General features: G+C 39.0%; 2 protein-coding genes across 2 annotated transcripts; both read left to right on the top strand.

Moving 5' to 3' along the window:
- The first annotated feature begins 10,720 nt into the window (after positions 1-10,720).
- Positions 10,721-11,668, top strand: LOC103666264 (olfactory receptor 5B2-like). The gene has a single exon (XM_008694279.2). It carries the CDS (start codon positions 10,724-10,726, stop codon positions 11,666-11,668), a length of 945 nt encoding a protein of 314 aa, XP_008692501.1. The 5' UTR covers positions 10,721-10,723.
- Positions 11,669-16,416: 4,748 nt separating this feature from the next.
- On the top strand, positions 16,417-17,364 carry LOC103666133 (olfactory receptor 5B2-like). Its single transcript, XM_008694162.2, has one exon. It carries the CDS (start codon positions 16,420-16,422, stop codon positions 17,362-17,364), a length of 945 nt encoding a protein of 314 aa, XP_008692384.2. The 5' UTR covers positions 16,417-16,419.
- The last annotated feature ends 5,565 nt before the right edge of the window (positions 17,365-22,929 follow it).

Here is a 22,929-nt window from a genome sequence, read left to right as displayed (position 1 = left end):
ACCAATTTTCACATTTTTACCATTGGATGTTTGTATGAGTTGGATACTGCTTTCACAGTTCAGGGACATTATAATTTTGCCCTACCTTTAGCCAAGGACTCGTGCCTCAGAAAATTTCCTTCCTATGCCTCCCGAGACGGTGTGGCCCTGGGAATGCACAACATCTTCCAGACCAACAGGGAGAAGCATGACTTTATGTTTAAGACTACTTATTTAGAGTCATGCATAGGTTAGAGTAACTCATTCTTTAGCCAGTGTTTGGTTGAAGATTGTGCTCACGTGTGCTTAGGGTTCAAGGCCCTTTGCTAATGGAACACTGTGTGATTTGGTAAAACTTTCATGTTTCCCCCCTTCCTGCTTTCACGGCTCTTAAGTGGATGAAGTCTAGGGTATGTATACAAGCTTCAGGCATGAGTGTGATTTTAGAAGGACTCTTCTTGACTCTCTCTTGCTCCTGTTCTCTCTTTGAATCTACTGGCCGCTCTACCATTTTACTTTTTGCTACTAGTATCATGAAATTTTCCAGCCCCCTTCTAATTGCTCCTCACCAAATCCTCCGTGGTTTTCCATAATACTCTCAGGCACGAACTTCTCACTTGCTCTAACTGAAGTCGGCCACCTCAGGCAAAGATTTGCAGCTCTATGTCCTTACGGACTGCTTAACCCCCTGGATAGAAACTCTGTGCCACTGTACTGGGACTAGGGGAAAGGACAGCATTCAGCTCCTCCCAGAATGATTCTCCTCTTTGTTGAGTAAGTGCTGGTGGGAAGACCGTAGGTTTCTTGGCTTGCCCCTCCCAATGTGGAATCACTGCCTATAAAATAAATGGAGGCAGGGGCGCCTGGGTGGCACAGCGGTTAAGCGTCTGCCTTTGGCTCAGGGCGTGATCCCGGCATTATGGGATCGAGCCCCACATCAGGCTCCTCCGCTATGAGCCTGCTTCTTCCTCTCCCACTCCCCCCGCTTGTGTTCCCTCTCTCGCTGGCTGTCTCTATCTCTGTTAAATAAATAAATAAAATCTTAAAAAAAAAATAAATAAATGGAGGCAGAGGCCACTGGGTCCCCAAATTCTCAGCCTTCTTTATGTTGGGCAAAGCTATTACCCTACAAATGGGATGGGAGATGACAACCCCTGCCTACCCAGCCTTGCTGAATGGGAACAGTGCTTCTGCAGGATGGACCTGGGAAGGATGAGAGATGCCAGTGTCTTGCTCCTCATAGAGGGATACTGTAGCCCACTGGAACCTGGAGTTAGAAAGTTCCCCTGCCTTCTTCGACATGTTTTCCTGGAATATAACTTCGACCACACATAACTGGGGAAGGTGATGGAAGCGGGTCATGGCTTAAATGCCATAGATTGCTGTTCGTAGTAAGATTGAGCGGATCTCCTTGAATAAATATTTCTCCATTTGCTATATGTCCTTAAGACAAGTTTAAAGGATTTCAAATTGCTGTTTTTTAAAAAAAATAATTTTCACCAATTACGTTGTTTCACCAAAGAGAAGGTCTGTTGAGCCCTTTGCAGGCTGTCTAGAGAACCCACCACTAAAATTATTTTTCATAAACTTTTAATGTTGGAATTGTTTAGAATTTACACAAAAGTTTCAAAGTCAGTACCAAGAACTCCTGTATAACCACTCACCTAGTTTCCCTTAAAACTTGCATCTGAAGTTTTATCATCTTATATTATCGTGCTGCACTTTTTAAGACGCAGAATCCAACATTGGTACTTTACTGTTAACTGAAGTTCAGAGTTTATTCAAATTTCACTACTTTTTCCACTAACGTCCTTCCCCCACTCCTTTGGTCAGGATCCAATCTTGGATACCACAGAAGCCAATAAAAATTGTGTTATTTTAAGCCATAATCTAGTGTGTCACCAGCAATGTGTCATTCAAGGAGACATTATTTATTTATTTTTAGCAGTTTCAAGTTTTTATTTAAATTCTAGTGGGTTAACATACAGTGTAATATCAATTTTAGGAGTAGAATTTAGTGATTCATCACTTCCATATAACACCCAGTGCTCATCACAACAAGTACCCTCCTTAATGCCCATCACCCATTTGACCCATTCCCTGCCTGGCTCCCCTCCAACAGCCCTCAGTGTGTTCTCCATAGTTAAGAATCTATTTTGTGTTGCCCCTCTCTTTTTTTCCATGATATTCACGTTTTGTTTCCTAAATTCCACATATGTATGAAATCATATGGGATTTGTCTTTATCTGACTGACCTATTTTGCTTAACATAATACACTCTAGCTCCATCCACATCATTGCAAATGGCAAGGTTTCATTCTTTTTTATGGCTGAGTAATATTCCATTGTGTATATATACCACATCTTCTTTATCCATTCATCAGTTGATGGACATTTGGGCTCTTTCCATAATTTGGCTATTGTTGATAATGTTCCTATAAACACTGGGTGTCTATGTCCCTTCAAATCACATACATTATTAAGTTACAAGAGAAAGGTAAGGGAGTATGGAGGAGAATAAATAAAGCAATCTGGAGAGTTATATCTAGAAAATAATTCAGAATGGGGTGACCAGAATATCAGAACAAACTGATAAGAAATGTCCAGGTTTTTTAAGGCACTGCCTCTCTAGGAAGGCTGTGCCTTCATTGAAAAAGTCTTAAACCACCTGTGGAAATTAAGAATTGCATAGATGGAAGTTGCCAAATGGTGTTCCTCAAGGAGACTAGACCCTTCAACACCACTTCAGAAGTTGTAAATAAAGAATAATGGATAAGAAAGCAACGTCCAAAAAATTAAATCAGGTTTTAAGAAAAAGAATGGCAAGTGCAGCTCTTCACAAAAAAAGAAAAACTAAGATCTAATGAAGAATTCACCTCCATCGTCATGGTTGAGGAGCCTTTGTAATGCCAACTCAAAAAAATTCTGGAATTGACTATGTCTTCCCCTCTTCACTTTCAAGAATCAGTTGGAGTTTTTTTCCTTCTTATCTTTACCCTATTTCAATATTATATATTGGTCGTGCATATGGGATGAGCTGCTTTCTTCTTCGTTCATAAGTTGTTGGATCAAAGGGACCCACACTTGAAGTGGATGGAGGGGACAAATTTGTCCCTTAGATACACTGATAATCGAGCTTCTCTACTCACTATAATCGCTGGAATTTCAGGTGCTCCTTCCCAGGAATTTTGATTGGAACTCTAAAAAGCTTTTATGTCCTTAATGTATTCAGAAATGTCCAGCCCAGTCCCTTAGCACCTCACTCCATTACCTTCAAAAGATGGATATATCCTGTGAGTGATATCGTCTTGATGCTTGAGACAGACTTCCTTCCCCTAGCAGTTATTTATTTTCTTTGTATAATGAAACCACAGAGGATTTTATTCCAGCTCTGTAGAAGAGTTTGTCCCAATGCTCCAGCCTCTCAGGTAACCCCAAACTCAAATACTACCCACAATGTATGAGGACTCTCATTTCACCACAGCTGTACAAACACCTGTCATTATCTGTTTATTTGAATGCAGCCATCCAAGTGTGTGTGAACTGGTGTCTCTTTCTGGTTTTAATATTTATGATTAATGATATTTTGTATCTTTTCATGTGATTATTAGCGTTCATACACTTTCTTTGTTAAAATGTCTCCTTAAATCTTTCCCCACATTTTTTTTATGTTCAGTTAGCCAGCATATAGTACAACATAAGTTTTTATTGTAGTGCTCAACCATTCATTAGTTGCATATAACACCCAGTGCTCATCCCAACACGTGCCCTATGAAATACCCATCACCTGGTTACCCCATCCTCCCACCCCTCCTGTCTGTGATCCTCCCCACTTTTTAATCGAGATGTTTGTTTTCTCATAATTGAATTGTAAGATTTCTATATTCTCAAAATAAACTAGTAAATCAGATATTAGATTTGCAAATATTTTCTCCCAATTTGTTATGTGTTTTTTTTTTATTTTACTAAAGGTGTTTCTTGATATAGAAAAAAATTGAATTTTGATGCAGTTAAAATTGCGACTCCAAAATAGCTGCGTGTTCCTTTTTTATAACTTCCATCTTTTTACTGATAGTCTTTATTAGGTGAATCATTGGCACCATATTTTACTTTCCGTGTTTTCTTCAGTTCTTTGAACAAATGTAAACTCCTCCGAGGGTTTCTATCGACTGCCTTCCCCTTTGTTTGGGTCACATTTTCGTTTTTATGTTCATGCCTCATAATTTTTTTTTTTTTTGCTAAAAAAGTGGACACTTCAGATTATATAGTATAGAAACTTTGAATTCTGACCATACCAGGAGTTTGTTTGTGTGTTTTAAGATTTTATTTATTTGTCAGAGAGAGAGAGACTACAAGCTGGGGGAGGGGCAGGCAGAGGGAGAAGCAGGCTCGCCACTGAGCAAGAAGGCCAATGCAGGACTTGATCCCAGGACCCTGGGATCATGACCTGAGCCAAAGGCAGACGCTTAACTGACCCAGGCATCCCCCAGGAGTTGTTGTTTGATACTCATTTTTGTGTGATTGATTGAACTATCCTGATCTTATTTTATTTTATTTTTATTTTTATTTAATTTTAATTTTTTATTATGTTCAGTTAACCAACATATAGTACATCATTAGTTTTTGATGTAGTGTTCAACGATTCATTAGTTGCGTATAACACACAGCGCTCATCACAACACGTGCCCTCCTTAATATCCATCACCCGGCTACGCCATCCCCCCAATCCTGATTTTAGAGTCTGTTTCACTCGCCTTTGGCCAGTGAAGTCACAACTCCGTCTTTTTTTAGTCTTGCTTTTATTTATAAGCCTGTGTTCTTGGGGGCAGTCACTGTATCAGTAACCAGCCAATGATGCGTCAGAAGTTTTCCTTAGACCCATTTTGATGGAAGGGTCTATGTATGGTCTGGGAAATATATTCAAAGTTTGGACAACTTGACAAATCAGCCCTGGCTTCTGCTTTCTTCTTGGGTGGGACCGTAAGAGCCTGGGAATGAGGGACTGGCATCTGCTCTGTTTTACCTGGGTGCTTACATAGTGTTGAACAGGTGCGTACCCGGGAATATGTCAGAGCTTTTCTTTCCTTTTCTTTCCTTTTCTTTTCTTTTCTTTTCTTTAAGATTTTATTTATTTATTTGACAGAGGTAGCCAGCCAGAGAGGGAACACAAGCAGGGGGAGTGGAAGAGGAAGAAGCAGGCTCCTAGCGGAGAAGCCTGATGTGGGGCTCGATCCCAGAACAACGGGATCACGCCTGAGCTGAAGGCAGACGCTCAATGACTGCGCCACCCAGGCGCCCCTTGTCAGAGCTTTTCAAAGCCCACATGGCTGAATGATTTCCTAAATATCCCTTTAAAATGTCTGACTTACTTTCCCCAAACAGCATTACAGCTCTTGGCATCTGTGATTTATCTTCTGCAGTAGTTCCGCCAAATGCTATTGCCAGGCTAATGGACCTCTCTTAGCTCTGCAAGCAATGTAACTTCTCGTAGCCATAGGATTCTCAGGCTCTTCATGCTGTCAGGACTACTCTACCCTGGCGTAGACAGTACTAAGGGTTGGCAATGATGTGAAGAAATTGAGATTATCATGCACTACCAATGGAAATGCAAAATGGTGCATTACTCGAAAAAAATAACTTTTGGCAATATCTTATAAGGTTAAACATAAACTTACTATATCAGCTAACAATATCACTTCAAGGTATTTACTCAAACCTATGTTCATACACAGTTCTCTATGCAAACGCTTATAGCAGATTTAACTGTAATCAATATAAACTAGAAATAAACAATGTGCTTAGATCCACGTAGTAGAATACAGCTTAACAATAAAAGGAAACAAACTAAGGATACATGCAACAAATGGATGATCTCACGAATGCATTATGCTGAATGAAACAAGGCCGACTCAAAAAATTAGATCATGTATAACCTCATTTATATAACATTTCTTCCATAGAAAAAGTCATAAAGACAAAATCAGTTCCAGGATTGCAGGTGGCAAGGGGGAGGTTTCACTAAAAAAGAACACAGGGAATTTTGGGGGGCAAATGGGACTATACTTTATTTTGATTGTGTTGGTGGTTCCACGATCATACACCGTTTGTCCAAACTCTCAGAACTATACACTAAAATTCATGAAATTTGCTGCAATAAATTATACCCAAACTGAAAAAAAAGGAAGAGATGGCAACAAAAAATGTGAATACATCTGTGTGTTCACTCAACACACTAAGCTAGGTCTTTGCAGACAGTTTAATTGCTTTTTCGTTAAGTAGTAGGAGAAGGACCTGTAGCTGTCTTCACAGGGGCCCGTTCCCCTGAGGTCTCCAGGTCTCTAAAACTCCCTTCTGGTTCTCATTCATTATCTTTTAAAATCCCAACGCAGTTCCTCTGTTTGACATCATTTGGAAAGGGACAGACTATATACTAAGCCGCTTTGGTAATTTATTTACTCATGTGAATGTGAATAGTTTTAGTACACGTGCTGGCCTTCCCCTAAATTGTGGATTTTCTGTAAGTCTGCAACCATTGACAGGAAAACCTCCAGGATGAAAATTATATTGAGCGCAGTCAAAATGACAGCCCTTTACTGAGTTGTTTTATAGCCTTTTTATCTGCTATTCACAGCCACAATTCTATGAATTATGCCCATGTGTTCATAATTTTCTGTCTATTTCACAAACAAAAAAACTAAGTGTGGCATAAGTGACTATTCTAAGGGCACCTTTTGATTAGTGCCCAAGAGAGAGTGTCTCCAACTGGATTGATATACTCTTCCCTGGCAGAGATTTAGATCAAGGACTAAAAATTCAGGATTTCCAGCACCTGTTTTCAAGGGCCTGGTGAGTAAGCTTCTGTATTCTGTACACATTTTCAGTGAGAAGTATAATACATGTAAAAGTAGCAATGAAGCTGATGCTATGAGTTATTTGAGCTCAAAATACAATGTCATGAACATTTTTCTGAAACAGTTGGGACTTTATGTCTAATTACAAAATACTTCCCTTAGTAGGAAGTTCAGTGACACTCATGAAACGCTATGTTATGTTCCTTTATGGGCAAAGACATAAGATGGATGACATTCTGATTGAGCAGATGGTAATTTCCTCCCATTTATTATCTTTCCTTTTCATTGTAGGGGATGCTTAAGAGCAAAGTTTAAATGGACAGTTCTTTAGATTCCAGAAGGATCCTCATGAGATTATTTAGATCTGTATTCCCCTTTAATACTATTTTTTATTATATATATATATTTTTAATTTCAGGGGTAGAGTTTAGTGATTCATCATTTGCAAATAACACCCAGGGCTCATTCCATCAAGTGCCCTCCTTACCTCTCCTCCAGCAACCCTCAGTGTGTTCTCTAGAGTTCTGCATCACTTATGGTTTGTCTCCCTCTCTATTTTCATTTTTATTTTATTTTTCCTTCCCTTCCCCTATGTCCATCTGTTTTGTTTCTTAAATTCCACATATGAGTGAAATGACATGGTATTTGTCTTTCTCTACTGATTTATTTCGCTTAGCATAATACCCCTTTAATACTCTTTAACCCAAAGTCTCACCCTTTTCATGACATCTCAAAAAATTGACAGGGCAGTCATTCAGAGCCATAAATTGTGAAATTAACCATAGAAACATTTGAATCTTGAATCTGCTTCATACTAGACATGTAATTTTAGCAAGTAAATTTTCAGTTTTCTTATCTGTTAAAATAGTGCCAAATTTTAATATTGTTATGACGATTAAGTGAAACATATCAATATCTGAATATATAATTCCCGTATTAGTGAACACTGGACATTCTATTTGTTTTAAAAGTTATAGGTTGTATTATCATGTGTGTCAGAAACTTATAAACACAAATGCCTTTAGGGACAGGAATGTAAAGTGAAGTTGCAAAATGGCCAGGAGGAAAGAGAAGGTAGATAGGAGGTCCAGAAAAGTAGTTACCAGAGAATGGACATACTTTCAAAAGTTCCAAATTCGAATTAAAAATTAAAAAATCTGTTCTTACCACAGAACAGATCTGGAGTCTAGAATTAAACCTTTGGACCATGACTTTGAACCCTCCATCTCTGTAATTCCACTGAGGAACGAGAGTAAAGTGAGGAAGAATGGGTTTTATAGAATGAAACACCTTCAAATATGGGCCAGCAGGAAAATTAAACAAGATAGGCTGAACTACCCTGGATTCTCATGAAATGGCTGGCATAGAGTGAGGAATACAGGAGGGATTGGAGAAGGTTATGTGAACCCAATGTGTGAGGAAAGGCCAATCGAGGATGTAGCCTGCCAGACTTTAGATTCACTCCAGAAGAGTGAATCTAAGAAGAATCTAGAAGCCCTGCATCTCATCCCCACCTTTCCTGAACCAGGATGGAGACAAATAATAACATAGTAATTCCATCCTAATAATAACATAGTAATTCATCAGGATTGTGCTGAATACCCATGTTGTGCTTTTTTATTTTTTTTAAGAGAGGGAAGGGGGAGGAGCAGAAAGAGAGGAAGAGAGAGAGAATCTTAAGCAGGCTCCACACCTTCAAAGGGCTCAATTTCAGAGCCCTGAGATCATGACCTGAGCTGAAATCAAGAGTCCAACACGTAACTGACTGAGCCACCCAGGCGCCCCCCATGTTGTGCTTTTAAAAAATGCATTCTCTCATTTAACTATTATAATAATCCCTTTTAAGTCATCCCATTGCCATCTTTGTTTTATAAAGAAAATGAGGCTCAAAGAAGTTATGTTAGGACCAGTATGTCTCTGGTTGTAAATGGTAGGATTGCTATTTGAATGAGTATGCATTTCTGGCCAGGGCTCAAGCTCTAACAGTCAAGGCCATACCTTCTTAAGAATTGAATTTAACCAGAATTTCTGGTTGTACATGCCTCTGCTGCTGGTGTGCTAGTATCCCACTACATCTAGTATAGATATACTTAGCTGCTCTGCTGTGCACCTGTCAGCATTGACTTTGGTCTAATGGACACAATGAATAAATGTGAACTCAGTTAAAATAAATTCAATTAAACTTCATATCCCTTGGCATCAGGGAAATACCAATCAAAACCACAATGACATACCACCTCACACCAGTCATGTGTGTGAGGCTAAAATTAACAAGTCAAGAAACAACAAATGTTGGCGAGGATGTGGAGAAAGGGGAACCCTCTTACACTGTTGGTGGGAATGCAAGCTGGTGCAGCCACTCTGGAAAACAGTATGGAGGTTCCTCAAGAAGTTAAAAATAGAGCTACCCTATGACCCAGCAACTGCACTACTAAGTATTTCTCCAAAAGATACAAATGCAGTGATCCAGAGGGGCACCTGTACCCCAATGTTCATAGCAGTAATGTCCACAATAGCCAAGCTGTGGAAAGAGCCCAGATGTCCATCAACAGATGAATGGATAAAGAAGATGTTTCATATATATATATGTATATATTACTCAGCCATCAGAAAGGATGAATACCCCCCATTTGCATTGACATGGATGGAACTGGAGGGGGTTATGCTAAGTGAAATAAGTGAAGCTGTAGGTTGAGGGGTCACTGCTGGTGAGTTTTTAAAATATATGTAACAGATAGTTATGTATGATTGAGAATGAATTCCATGATCCAGCAATCCCACTTCTCGGTGTATGCCCCCCAAAATTGAAAGCTGTGACTCAAAGAGGTATTTGCAGACCCATGTTCACAGCAGGATAGTTCATCCCACAGTTAAAAGTTGGAAGCAACCCAAGTGTCCATTGACAGATGAATGGCTAAATAAAATATAGTATATACATATGATGGAATATTACTCAGCCGGCAGAAAGGATGAATACTTGACATACCATTTACAATGAGGTGGATGGAACTGGATGGTATTATGCTGAGCGAAATAAGTCAGTCAGAGAAAGACAATTATCATACAGTTTCACTCATGTGGAATATAAGAAATAGAGCAGAGGATCATAAGGGAAGGGAATGGGAAGTCGTCAGAGAGAGAGAGATAATCCATGAGAGGCTCTTAACTATAGGAAACAAACTGAGGGTTACTGGAGGGGAGGTGGGTGGGGGGATGGGGTAACTGGGTGATGGGCATTAAGGAGGGAATGTGATGAGATGGGCATTGGGTATTATATGCAACTGATGAATTACTGAACACGACATATGAAAATAATGATGTTGGCTAATTGAATTTAAATTAAAAAAAAGAAAGATACTTCCTACACAGAAAAAAAGTTCAGTTAAGAGCATAGGCCTAGGAAATCACATTACCTGGGCCCAGAGCTTGACTTTGTCCATTAATACTGTGTAAACTTGCACAAACACTTAATCATTTGTGGATTTGTTGAGAAGATTAAACATATTTTAACATATTAAGTGTGTGTACTTGAAATGAGCAGTATATAAATGGAAGCTGTCTAGACACTTGGGTGACCTGATTTGGGAAATGTATGTGACCTTGGATAAATCATCACCTCTTTCTGCACCTCAGTTCGTTCATTTGCACAGGTAAGATGTTGGCTGTGAGACCTGTAAGGATCCTTTGGTTTCAACAGCATGCAACCATGTAGACCATTTATCTACTAAGTACTTTGTTCAAATATTTGCTTTAGATCAGAGAATCATGAAGAATGAACTATTGCTATAGTGAAATAAACAGGGTATTTATATATTCAAATTTCAGTCCAACCTATTTTCTGTTTACCAAATGTTCCTTTCTTTCTTGTTACTACAGAGAATTCAGTAATTCTCATGGAGAATAATACAGAAGTGATGGATTTCTTCCTGGTGGGTCTGACCGATAACCCAGGACTTCAAATTCCGCTTTTTATTGTGTTCACCCTCATTTACCTCATCGGTGTTTTGGGGAACCTGGGGATGATCGTGCTGATTCTCTTGGACTCCCATCTCCACACCCCCATGTACTTCTTCCTCAGTAATCTGTCTCTGGTGGACTTTGGTTACTCTACGGCTGTCACTCCCAAGGTCATGGTTGGATTACTTATAGGAGACAAGGTCATCTCCTACAATGCGTGCGCTGCTCAGATGTTCTCCTTTGCAGCCTTCGCAACTGTGGAAAGTTACCTCTTATCCTCAATGGCTTATGACCGCTACGCGGCCGTGTGCAAACCCCTCCATTACACCAGCACCATGACGACAGGTGTGTGTGCCCGTCTGACAACAGGCTGCTATGTCTGTGGCTTCCTGAATGCCTCCATTCATGTTGGAAACACATTCAGTCTTTCTTTCTGTAAGTCCAATCTGGTCCATCACTTTTTCTGTGATATTCCAGCGGTCATGGATCTCTCTTGCTCTGATAAACACGTTAGTGAGGTGGTTCTTGTGTATGTGTCAAGCTTTAATGTCTTCTTCGCTCTTTTGGTTATAATCATATCCTACCTATTCATATTTATAACCATCTTGAAGATGCAGTCAGCTCAAGGGCACCTAAAGGCTTTGTCCACCTGTGCTTCTCACCTCTCTGCAGAGTCCATCTTCTATGGGACAATCATCTTCATGTATGTGCAGCCCAGCTCCAGCCATTCCATGGACACCGACAAAATGGCATCCGTGTTCTATACCACGGTCATCCCCATGCTGAACCCTGTAGTCTACAGCCTGAGGAACAAAGACGTCAAGAATGCTTTCAAGAAAGTTTTGGACAAGGCAAAATCATCTCTAGGATTAGGATTTTAATATTGTATTAAGCATAATAATCTAGTTTCCTTTCTCTTGGGTCATCCCATTTACATTTTAAGACTTACACCGCATTTAATTCCTGAAGTTATATCCTTAATGCTTGAAAAATCTGCTGCCTTGTAAAAATAATGTTCAAAAATCTAGTACTTGAACTAGTATGGCTCAAAGAAAGCCATAAAAAGCGTGAGTCCTGCTTCTTGAAAAACTTTCTAATGGTATTTGATTTATTCACCTGTTCCATGCCCATTTTCTCTACCACTTGCCTGTGTGAACATACATGTAAATCAGTGGGAAAACCAGCCCATGAACAGAGACACATAAAAGTGTAAAAAAGTGGTAAATTTGGAGGTCAACGAAGTGTAAGCAGTTTTTAATAAAATGATTTAAAATAATTTTGAGGTTAGAATATAAATTTATGTCTAATATTATTTGTTTCTTTAGCTGAATAGCTGCTGTAAAATCTTGAAGAAAGAGTTACGTAATTCTAAATAAAAATGTGTTTTATTGGCATATTTTATTTAAAGACACAAAAATACTGCATTTAAATGGAGTTATTTCTTTCTTTCTTTCTTTCTTTCTTTCTTTCTTTCTTTCTTTCTTTCTTTATGTGTGTATGTATTTATTGAGAGAGAGAATGGGAGTGTCTAAGAGGGGAGAGGGAGAGGAGAGGGAGTGGCAGAATCTTAAGCAGACTCCACGACCAGCCTGACACGGGGCTCAATCTCACAACCCCGAGATCATGACGTAAGCTGAAACCAAGACTCGGACGCTTAAGTGACCGAGCCTCCCAGATGCCCCTAAATGGAGTTATAGTTTTGCCTGAGTCATTTTGTAGAATCAACAACATGTTCACACTATCGTTTTTAAAAGGACAAAAGATCTAGAATACAAAAAAGGAGGAAAATAAAAGCATTTTCCATTATTGACATGTAACCTCAAACTTTCATAATGTTCAAAAAATGCACAGAAAATACCAATAATGCACACTTTTCTGCCTGAAAATGCTTTGAAATGGTTAATGCTTCCCATTTTTTCATACTTCAGTGGTGTTAGGTGATCTCTTTCCCTCCCCCAGAATTCTCCCCCGCTTTATTCAGGCTGACTTCCTTGCTATTTCTTTTTTTTTTTTAAGATTTATTTATGTATTTATTTGACAATGAGAGAGACAGCTAGAGAAAGAGGGAACACAAGCGGGGGGAGTGGGAGAGGAAGAAGCAGGCTCCCAGCAGAGGAGCCCGATGTGGGGCTCGATCCCAGGACCCTGGGATCATGCCCTGAGCCGAAGGCAGACCCTTAATGACTGAGCCACCCAGGCGCCCCTTCCTTGCTATTTCTTGATGACTCAAGTGTGCTTCCCCCAAGGGTCTTTGTACTTGCTGTTCCCTCTGAATGGAATCATCCCTTACTCCATTCAGGGTCTCCTTAAATGTTACCCTATCACAGAGACCTTCTCTGACAACCTTTAAAAAATAGTCAATTTAAGAAACAAAATGGATGAACATAGGGAAAAGGAAAGAAAAATAAAATAAGATTAAAAAGACAGGGAAGCAAACCATAAGAGATTCTTTTTTTTTTTAAGATTTTATTTATTTATTCGACAGAGATAGAGACAGCCAGCGAGAGAGGGAACACAAGCAGGGGGAGTGGGAGAGGAAGAAGCAGGCTCATAGCAGAAGAGCCTGATGTGGGGCTCGATCCCATAACGCCGGGATCACGCCCTGAGCCAAAGGCAGACGCTTAACCTCTGTGCCACCCAGGCGCCCCTCCATAAGAGACAATTAACTCTAGGGAACAGGCTGAGGGTTGCTGGAGGGGAGGTGGGTGGGCAGATGGGGTAACTGGGTGGTGGACATTAAGGAGGGCACTTGAAAGTAATGAGCACTGGGAGTTACATGCAACTGATGAATCACTAAATTCTATACCTGAAACTAATAATACAGTATATGTTCATTAAATAGAATTAAAAAAAATTTTTTTTAAAGATTTTATTTATTTATTTGACAGAGAGAGACAGCCAGCGAGAGAGGGAACACAAACAGGGGGAGTGGGAGAGGAAGAAGCAGCTAGAATGCAACTCAATGAGAACGGTGACTTTATCTGTTTCATTCACCACATGATCACCAATACCTAAATGAGTATGTGATTCATTGTAGATCTTTAATAAATAATTATCAAACAAATGAATAAATTAAGTTTGAGTCCAGTTGTACCATATGTTAAGTCTTTGAGGCTTTGATGATTGTAGTTTATTCCCTGAAGTAACCCTCTAGATATACTTCCAGAGCATTTCCAGAGTTATAGCTTGTTTTCTGCTTTGCTGAAATATTTTAATAGACATTCTCACTCAGTGCCTGCACTCCTCACTTTGGGCTTGATTTCCTGGAAATCTCAATAGCTGCATGACCTCAAATCATTTTATAATTTTTAGTCAGACGTAATAGCTTGTAAATGTCAAGTAAACATCAGACAAGGGCTTATTTAGTAAATTGCAGAAATACATTAATATGAGATTATATAAAAGTTGGCTGTCTGATTTAATTTGGAAAATTACTTCGTACACACTGATTATACACCGAATTGAAATGATTCAGAATGTCCATGTAGAATCTAAACCAGAAAATATCTGTCAGTAATAAACGTAATGTGCTTCCCAAATCCCAAAGCAATACACAATCTTTATGCATTTAATTTGTTCCTCAAGGAGCCCCATTCTATACTAAAGCTACCCCTGGGAATGGGCACTCATGGCTCCATTTTTTTGTCTCTGTCTAATTATAAGCTTCAACATTTCCTGTTCGTAAGGTTTTGCTTGAATGTACTAGGATGGTCATGCTACTATTTGTGGGACGGTGTAGTGGATCAAAAGACTCCCTTCTGTCTTTATAGTGATGTTTCTCCTACTGAAATTTAATTATTTAATTTTATTTTTTTAAGATTTTATTTATTTATTTTAGAGAGAGAGAGACCATGAGTGGGAGGGGCAGAGGGAGAGGGAACCTCAAACAGACTCCACACCGAGCGCAAGCCTGATGTGGGACTCCAACTCAGGACCCTGAGATCACAACCTGAGATGAAACCGAGTTGATCGCTCAATGCACTGCACCACCCAGGTGCCCCTAATTATTTAATTTTATAATTTCTTCAGAATTACAGAAAATTTTCAAGGACAGTGAGAAATGTTCCCATATGAACTGCGTAGGCTGAATAATAGCTAAATCACATATTTAGGGAAAAAAAGAAATACCAAGAAGCTGTGCATGTCCACCCAATACAGGTAGCTCGGTCCCCATCAGTAGTTTAATTGCTTCTTCCAGAAGAAGTTGGGATGAGAAGCTGTAGAGGCTCTCAAGGGAGCATCCCCTGAGCCCCATATCTCTATAATTCACTCCAGGTGCCCTTATATTAGCCTCTGAAAAAGCAACAGCTGTCCACATGGCATCATTTGAGAGAGACCAGATCGCACCCTGGGCTCCGTGGTCATCATACACTCTCTGAATGTTAATAGTCGTCATTGCACTCAGGCCTTCTCCCTACCTGAGGAATTGCTGCGAGCCTGCCACCATGGCCAAGGAACTCACCTCAAGATAAAAGTTGTATTGAGTGGCTTTAAAATGGTAACCCCTTCCTGAGTTATTTTATAGATCTTCCCTTATTTGCTATTACAGACACAGTTCCGTAAAATACGTGGGGGAAGTATTTTGACTATGTTTATCTTACAAATAAAGAGAAGGGAAGTGACCTCTCTGAGGGCACAGTAGGAATTAATGGTAGATTCTGAACTTGAGCCCAGGTTCCTGGGTCCTTGTTAGCGTGTTTTCATCCATCTTTTCCTGCCTTAGAGAACTTGAATCCTTTTGACCACTACCTAAGATATAGCTTCTTTACGTTATTTATGGGTTATTTCATGGATGAATTTCTCATTTCGCATTCATTATTCAGGACTGACTGGCCCTTCTCTTCAAGGAGCAAGGTAAGCCACTATATTCCATATATGCTGCTAGTGAAAAATGTAATTCATGCAAAAGGAACTATACATACCATGAGTTGTTTGAGCAGGGAAATAGATGCTTTGAACATTTTTTTCAAAAATAGTAAGTTGAGGCTGGAGTATAAGTGTCAAAAATTCCATTAGCAGGGGGTTTAATGATACTCGTGAGATATCCTGCTACTTCCCTATAAAACATAAGATAGATGACACTCTACTTGAGTACATGATAATTTCCTTTTGTTCACTATAGTTGGTCTCTCACTGGAGGTAAAAGAAAGGGGGACGGTAAGTGTGAAATGACTCTTCTTTAAGCTACACAGGAAACTAAATGAATTAGCAAGATCGAACTGAAGTTTAACCTTTGTCCTATAATCTCATCCTTATTATCACTGGCACCTTTAAATATGCTGTTGTTGAGGGGGCTAAAAGCACACAGATTCTGATCAAGTCAAAACTGAGTTTCAAACTTGAACCCTCTTCATACTAGTGATATAATGATAAAATATCATATAATTTCTCAAATCCCTAATTCCTTTAATGGTAGAGTAAAAACAATAATACTATCACTGTATACAAGCACACACACACATTTATATGCAAATTATTAACATTAGACCAGGATCATTTTGAAGCACAGATTATTAATGAAATAATGCACACAGTATTTACACATATCAATTTCACTAGAATTTCCTTTTTGTTAGTTTTCTCCTTTATTTCTCATTGCTACAGGACATCTCATAATTCCCAAATAACATTGATGGATAACAGCACAGAAGGGACACAGTTCATCCTGCTGGGACTAACCGATGCCCCAGAGCTGCAGATCCCCCTTTTTATCATGTTCACCCTCATTTACCTCATCAATGTGGTTGGGAACCTGGGCATGATGGCGCTGATTCTCCTGGACTCCCGTCTCCACACGCCCATGTACTTCTTCCTCAGTAACCTGTCTCTGGTGGACGTTGGTTACTCCACAGCTGTCACTCCCAAGGTCATGGCTGGATTACTTATAGGAGACAAGGTCATCTCCTACAATGCATGTGCTGCTCAGATGTTCTTTTTTGTAGCCTTTGCCACTGTGGAAAATTACCTCTTAGCCTCAATGGCCTATGACCGCTACGCGGCCGTGTGCAAACCCCTCCATTACACCACCATCATGACAACAGGTGTGTGTGCTCGTCTGGCCATAGGCTCCTATGTCTGTGGCTTCCTGAATGCCTCCTTCCATGTTGGAGACATATTCAGTCTGTCTTTATGTAATTCCAATCTGATCCATCACTTTTTCTGTGATGTTCCAGCAGTCATGGCTCTCTCTTGCTCTGGTAAACACATTAGTGAGGTGGCTCTTGTTTTTATGTCAAGCTTTAATGCCCTTTTTGCTCTTCTGGTTATATTGATTTCCTACCTATTCATATTTATAACCATCTTGAAGATGCAGTCAGCTCAAGGGCACCAAAAGGCTTTATCCACCTGTGCTTCTCACCTCTCTGCAGTGTCCATCTTCTATGGGACAGTCATCTTCATGTATTTACAGCCCAGCTCCAGCCACTCCATGGACACAGACAAAATGGCAGCTGTGTTTTATTCTATGGTTATACCCACGCTGAATCCTGTGGTCTATAGCCTGAGGAACAAAGAGGTCAAGTGTGCATTCAAGAAGGTGGTGGAAAAGGCAAACTTTTCTATAGGATTAGCAATTTAACATTACACAAAGCATAATAATTTTGTTTAATTTCACTCAGACTTCCTCATGCAATGAGCTACTTTCTATGTCCCATGCTGCATGTAAATTCTGAAGTAACATCCTTATCTCTTCAAAAGTCTATTGTCTTGTAAAAAGAAAACATACTCAGAAATATAATACTTGAGTAAGAGTAGCTAATGGGAAGCATTAGAAATTTGGGGACCCGCTTGTCAAACCTGGCTAATATTTGATTTGTTCACTTGTTGCACTTATTTTTTCTCTGCCACAGGCCAACGTACATGTCAAGCAGGAGCCCAAACAAGCCCCATGTACCCCATGGAGGCATATACGCACTTGCAGTGGGAAATTTGTCAGGGGCAAATGGAGTGTGGCTAGTTTTTAATAAAAATAATTTAAGTAGTTAATTGAAATATTAAATATAAAGTTAGGTCTAATTATAATTATTTCTTTCATTGAACAATTGTTTTAAGATTCTGAATAGGAGAAGAGTCATGTACTTTCAAATGAGAGTGTGTACTTTTTGGTCACATTTTATTGAGTGATACAGATCAGATGTAAAGGAATTAATATTTCTGTCTTGACTGATTCATCTTGCAGAATCAACATGTTCACATTATAATTTTCAAAAAGATAAAGAATAGAATCACCTAAATTCCATAGCTTACCTTAGGGTTCTTTCTTGGTGTTACATATGCTATGACTTTGGACAAATGTATGGTGGATGAATCCACCATTATAGCATCATACAGAGTATTTTTACTGCTCTAAAAATCATCTGTGCTCTGCCTAGTCACCCCTCTCTCCCCAAGCCCCTGGCGGTTACTGATCTTTTTGTGTCTCCATAGTTCTGTGTTTACCAGAATCTCATATAGTTGGAATCATACAGTACATAGCCTTTTCAGATTGGCTTCTTTCATGTAGTACTATGCATTTAAAATTCCTCCATCTCTTTCCATGGCTTCATAGCTCGTTTCTTTCTAGGGCTAATTATTCTACAGTTTATTTACCCATTAACCTAATGAAGGACATCTTGGTTCCTTCCAGTTTTGGTAAGTATGCATGAAGCTGCTGTAACATTCATGTGCAGGTTTTCATGTGAACATAAGTGTTCAACTCACTTGGGTAAATACCAAGAACAAAGATTGCTACATCATATGGAAAGGGTATGGTTAGTTTTTTAACAAACCTCTATACTGTCTTCCAAAGTGACTGTCCCATTTTGTATTTTGGCCAGCAATGAATGAAAGTTCTTGTTGTCCCACCATCACTGTATTGTCAGTGTTCTGGATTTTGGCCATTTTTACTAGGTGTGTAGTGAAATCTATTGGTGTTTTAATTTGTATTTCTCCAATGACATAGGATATAGATCATCTTTTTTTTTTAAGATTTTATTTATTTATTTGACAGAGAGAGACAGCCAGCGAGAGAGGGAACACAAGCAGGGGGAGTGGGAGAGGAAGAAGCAGGCTCATAGCAGAAGAGCCTGATGTGGGGCTCGATCCCAGATCACCGGGATCACGCCCTGAGCCGAAGGCAGACACTTAACCGCTGTGCCACCCAGGTGCCCCTAGATTTGGAGAATTCTGATGACAAATTATTGCTGTAGTAAAATTATGCTTCTAGCATAATTATTTTTTTTTATTAATTATTCTGTTCCTTTACTTTCCTTCACTATGGAGAATCTCATGATTCTCAAATCACATTCATGAAAAATAGTATAGAGGCAAATGAATTTAGCTTGGTAGGACTAACCAATGGGGCCGAACTTCAGGCCCTACTCTTTCTTCTGTTCACCCTCATCTATCTCATTGCTCTGGTTAGGTACCTGGGGATGATCATGTTGATTCTGTTGGGCTCTTGTCTCTACACGCCCATGTACATTTTTCTCACTAACCTGTCACTAGTAGACTTTTGTGACTCCTAGACAGTTATTCCAAAGATGACAGCTGGGCTCCTACTAGGAGAGACAAGGTCACCTCTACAATGTGTGTGCTGCTCAGATGTTCTTTTTTGTAGCCTTGACTCTGTGGAAAATTTTCTCTTGGCATCAATGGCTTATGACTACTACACCACAGTATGTGACCCCTTACATTATACTACCACCTGTGTCCACCTGTGCATCTCACTTCACTGCAGTCTCCACCTTCTATGGCACAATCATTCTCATAAACTTACAGCCCAGGTCCAGTCATTCCATGGACAGAAACAAAATCCCATTCATGTTCTATACTAAGTTCATTCCCATGCTGAACCTTCTTGTCCTAAGTCTGAGGAACAAAGAAATCAAGAGTGCATTCAAGAAGGTTGTTAAGAGTTAAAATTGTCTTTAGAATTGGGATTTTAATGTTGGAGATTGTGCAATAATCTCGTTCCATTTTTCTCAGAACTTCCCCATACTGTGAGTCACATTTTAAGTCCAACTCTACATTTAATTCCTGAAATTATACCCTTTCCCTTCAAAAATACATTGGCTAGTAAAAAGTAAATGTCCACAAATGCAATAGCTGGACAAGGAAGGCTCAGGGAACTCATAAGAAGCTTTGGATCCTGGATATATAAAAACTTCCTAATGGCATTTGGTTTATTCACTTGTTCTACATGCGTGTCCTCTACTTCATGTCAATGCAAATATACATGTTAAACAGGAACACAAACAATCCCATGGACAGAAACACATGCATGTGCTCCATATGGGCATGTGGGCACATACTCATGATGGTGGGAAATTTGTCAAAGGTAAATGGAATATATGTAATGTCTAATAAAATAATTTAGAATAATTAATTGGGTTATTGCCAATATTATTGATTTTTTTATTTGGATAACTTTTCTAAGAGTCCTAATTAAAGAAATGAGTCATGCTTGCCACTTGTATTCAGCATAGCACTGGAAGTCCTAGTCATAGCAATCAGACAAGAAAAAAATAAAGGGCAACCAAACTGGTAAGGAAGAAATTGTCACTATTTGTAGATGAAATGATACCATACATAGAAAACCCCAAAGACAACACTAAAAAAACATTAGAAGTAGTAAATGAATTCAGTAAAGTTGCAGAATGCAAAATTAATACACAGAAATTGACTGCATTTCTATACCCTAATAATGAAGTAACAGAAAGAGAAATTAAGAAAATAATTCCATTTACAATTCCACCAAAAAAAAAAGAACACTTAGAGGGGCACCTGGGTGGTGCAGTCAGTTAAGCATCTGACTCTTGATTTCAGGTCAAGTCATGATCCCAGGGTTGTGGGATTGAGCACTGTGCTGGACTCTGTGCTCAGTGCAGAGTCTGTTTAAGACTTTCTCCCTCCCGCTGTGCACCATCCTCCCCGACTCTATCTCTCTCTCTCTTTCTCTCTAAAATAAATAGTCTTTTTAAAAAAATACCTAGGAAAAACTTAACCAAGGAAGCAAAAGACCTATACTATGAAAATTATAAAACATTGATGAAAGAAGTTGGAGACAAAAATAACAAATGAAAGATATTGCATGCTCATGGATTGAAAAATTTATTGCTGAAATGTCCATACTACCCAAAGTAATCTACAGATTCAGTGCAATCTCTATCAATATACCAAAAGCATTTTTCACAGAACTAGAACAAATAATACTAAAATTTATATGGAACCACAAAAGACTCCAAATAGTCAAAGAATCTGGAAAAAGAACAAAGCTGAAGGTATCACAATCCCAGATTTTAAAATATACTATAAAGTTGTAGTAAGCAAAACAGGATGGTACTGGCACAAGAATAGACACATAGACTACTAGAACAGAACAGAGATGCTTTTATGCTTTTATGGTCAATTAATCTTTGACAAAGGAGGAAAGAATATACAATGAGGAAAAGACAGTCTCTTCCATAAATGGGGCTGGGAAATTGGACAGCTACATGCAAAAGAATGAAACTGAACCACTTTCTTACACAAGACACAAAAATAAACTCAAAATTGATTAAAGACCTAAATGCAGACCTAAAACCATAAAACTCCTAGAAAACACATACACAATAAATTCTTTGATATCAACCTTACCAACATTGTTCTAGATATGTTTCCTCAGGCAAAGGAAACAAAAGCAAAAATAAACTACTGGGACTACATCAATATAAAAAGCTTTAGCACAGTGAAGGAAACCATCAACAAAACAAAAAGGCAACTACTGAATGGGAGAAGATATTTGCAAATCATATATCTGATAAGGGGTTAATATGCAAAATACATAAAGAATTTATGCAATTCAACGCCAAAAAAAATTAGTTGATTTAAAAGTGGACAGAAGACCTGAATGGACATTTTTCCCAAAGAAGACATACAGAAAGCCAACAGACACATGAAAAGATCTTCAACATCACTCATCGTTGGGGAAATGCAAACCAAAACCACAATGAGATATAACCTTACACCTATTATAATGTCTAAAATAAAAAAGACAGGAAATAACAAGTGTTGGCAAGAATGTGGAGGAAAATGGGAAAGTGGGAAAGTGAATTTGTGCAACTACTGTGTGAAACAGTATGGCACTTCATCAAAGTAAAATGTTTGTTGCAGCATTATTTACAACAACCAAGATATGGAAGCAACCCGGGTATCCACTGATAGAGAAATATTTCATTATAGTACTCATCCATAAAAGAGGATGGGATCTTGCCATTTACAACAACGTGGAGGAACCTAGAGGGTCCTTTGCTAAGTGAAATACGTCAGTCAGAGGAAGACAAATACCATATACTTTCATTTGTATGTGAGATCTAAAAAACAAATGAACAAACAAACAAACAAATAAAAAGAAGAAACAGACCCACAAATGCAAAGAGCAAACTGATGGTTGCCAGAGGGGAGGGGTGTACAGGGATGGGCAAAATGGGTGAAGGGGAGTGAGAGATACAGACTTTTACTAATGGAATGAGTAAGTCACAGGAAAAAAGGTACAGCATAGGGAATACGGTCAACGGTATTGTAATAGCATTGTATGGGGTCAGATGGTAGCGACACTTATGATGAATACAACAGAACATATAGACTTGTCTGATCACTATGGCCTATGCCTGAAACTAACGTAACATTGTGTGTCAAATTATACTTCAGTTTATAAACAAAATAAACAAATAAATGACCACAAATTGAGAGAAGCAGGATTGAGGAATAGGAAGTCCAAATTCATGTTCCCTTAAAGAAACACAGATTTAACACTATAAGTAACATAATGCTCTTATGAGAAGTCCAAAGTCCAGTTCAATGTCTCGTTTGTTGAAGTCCTAACCCACCGTACTTCACAAAGTTATCTTATTTGGAACTAGAATTGTTGCAGGTTTAATTACTTAAAATGAGGTCGTACTGGTGTTAGAGTGGGCCACACATCTAATAGGACTCATGTCCCTTTAAAAAGAGAAATGTAGACAGACACAGGCATAAGGGGAGAACACCATGTAGAGACGAAGATAGAAGTCAGGAAGATGTAGCGGACCAAGGAATGCCAAAGAACGCCAACGCATCGCCCAGATGCTCAGAGACAGATGTGAAACAAATTCTCCCTTTCAGAAATCACAAGCCACCAGCAGAA

This window comes from Ursus maritimus, unplaced genomic scaffold, assembly GCF_017311325.1.
Source record: "Ursus maritimus isolate PB19 unplaced genomic scaffold, ASM1731132v1 scaffold_23, whole genome shotgun sequence".
NCBI classification, from domain to species: domain Eukaryota; kingdom Metazoa; phylum Chordata; class Mammalia; order Carnivora; family Ursidae; genus Ursus; species Ursus maritimus.
This window is presented reverse-complemented; position numbering and strand designations above follow the sequence as displayed.

Excerpts from the sequence above, each read along its gene's own strand:
- LOC103666133 (XM_008694162.2), top strand. The coding sequence starts at position 16,420 with ATGGATAACAGCACAGAAGGGACACAGTTCATCCTGCTGGGACTAACC.
- LOC103666264 (XM_008694279.2), top strand. The coding sequence starts at position 10,724 with ATGGAGAATAATACAGAAGTGATGGATTTCTTCCTGGTGGGTCTGACC.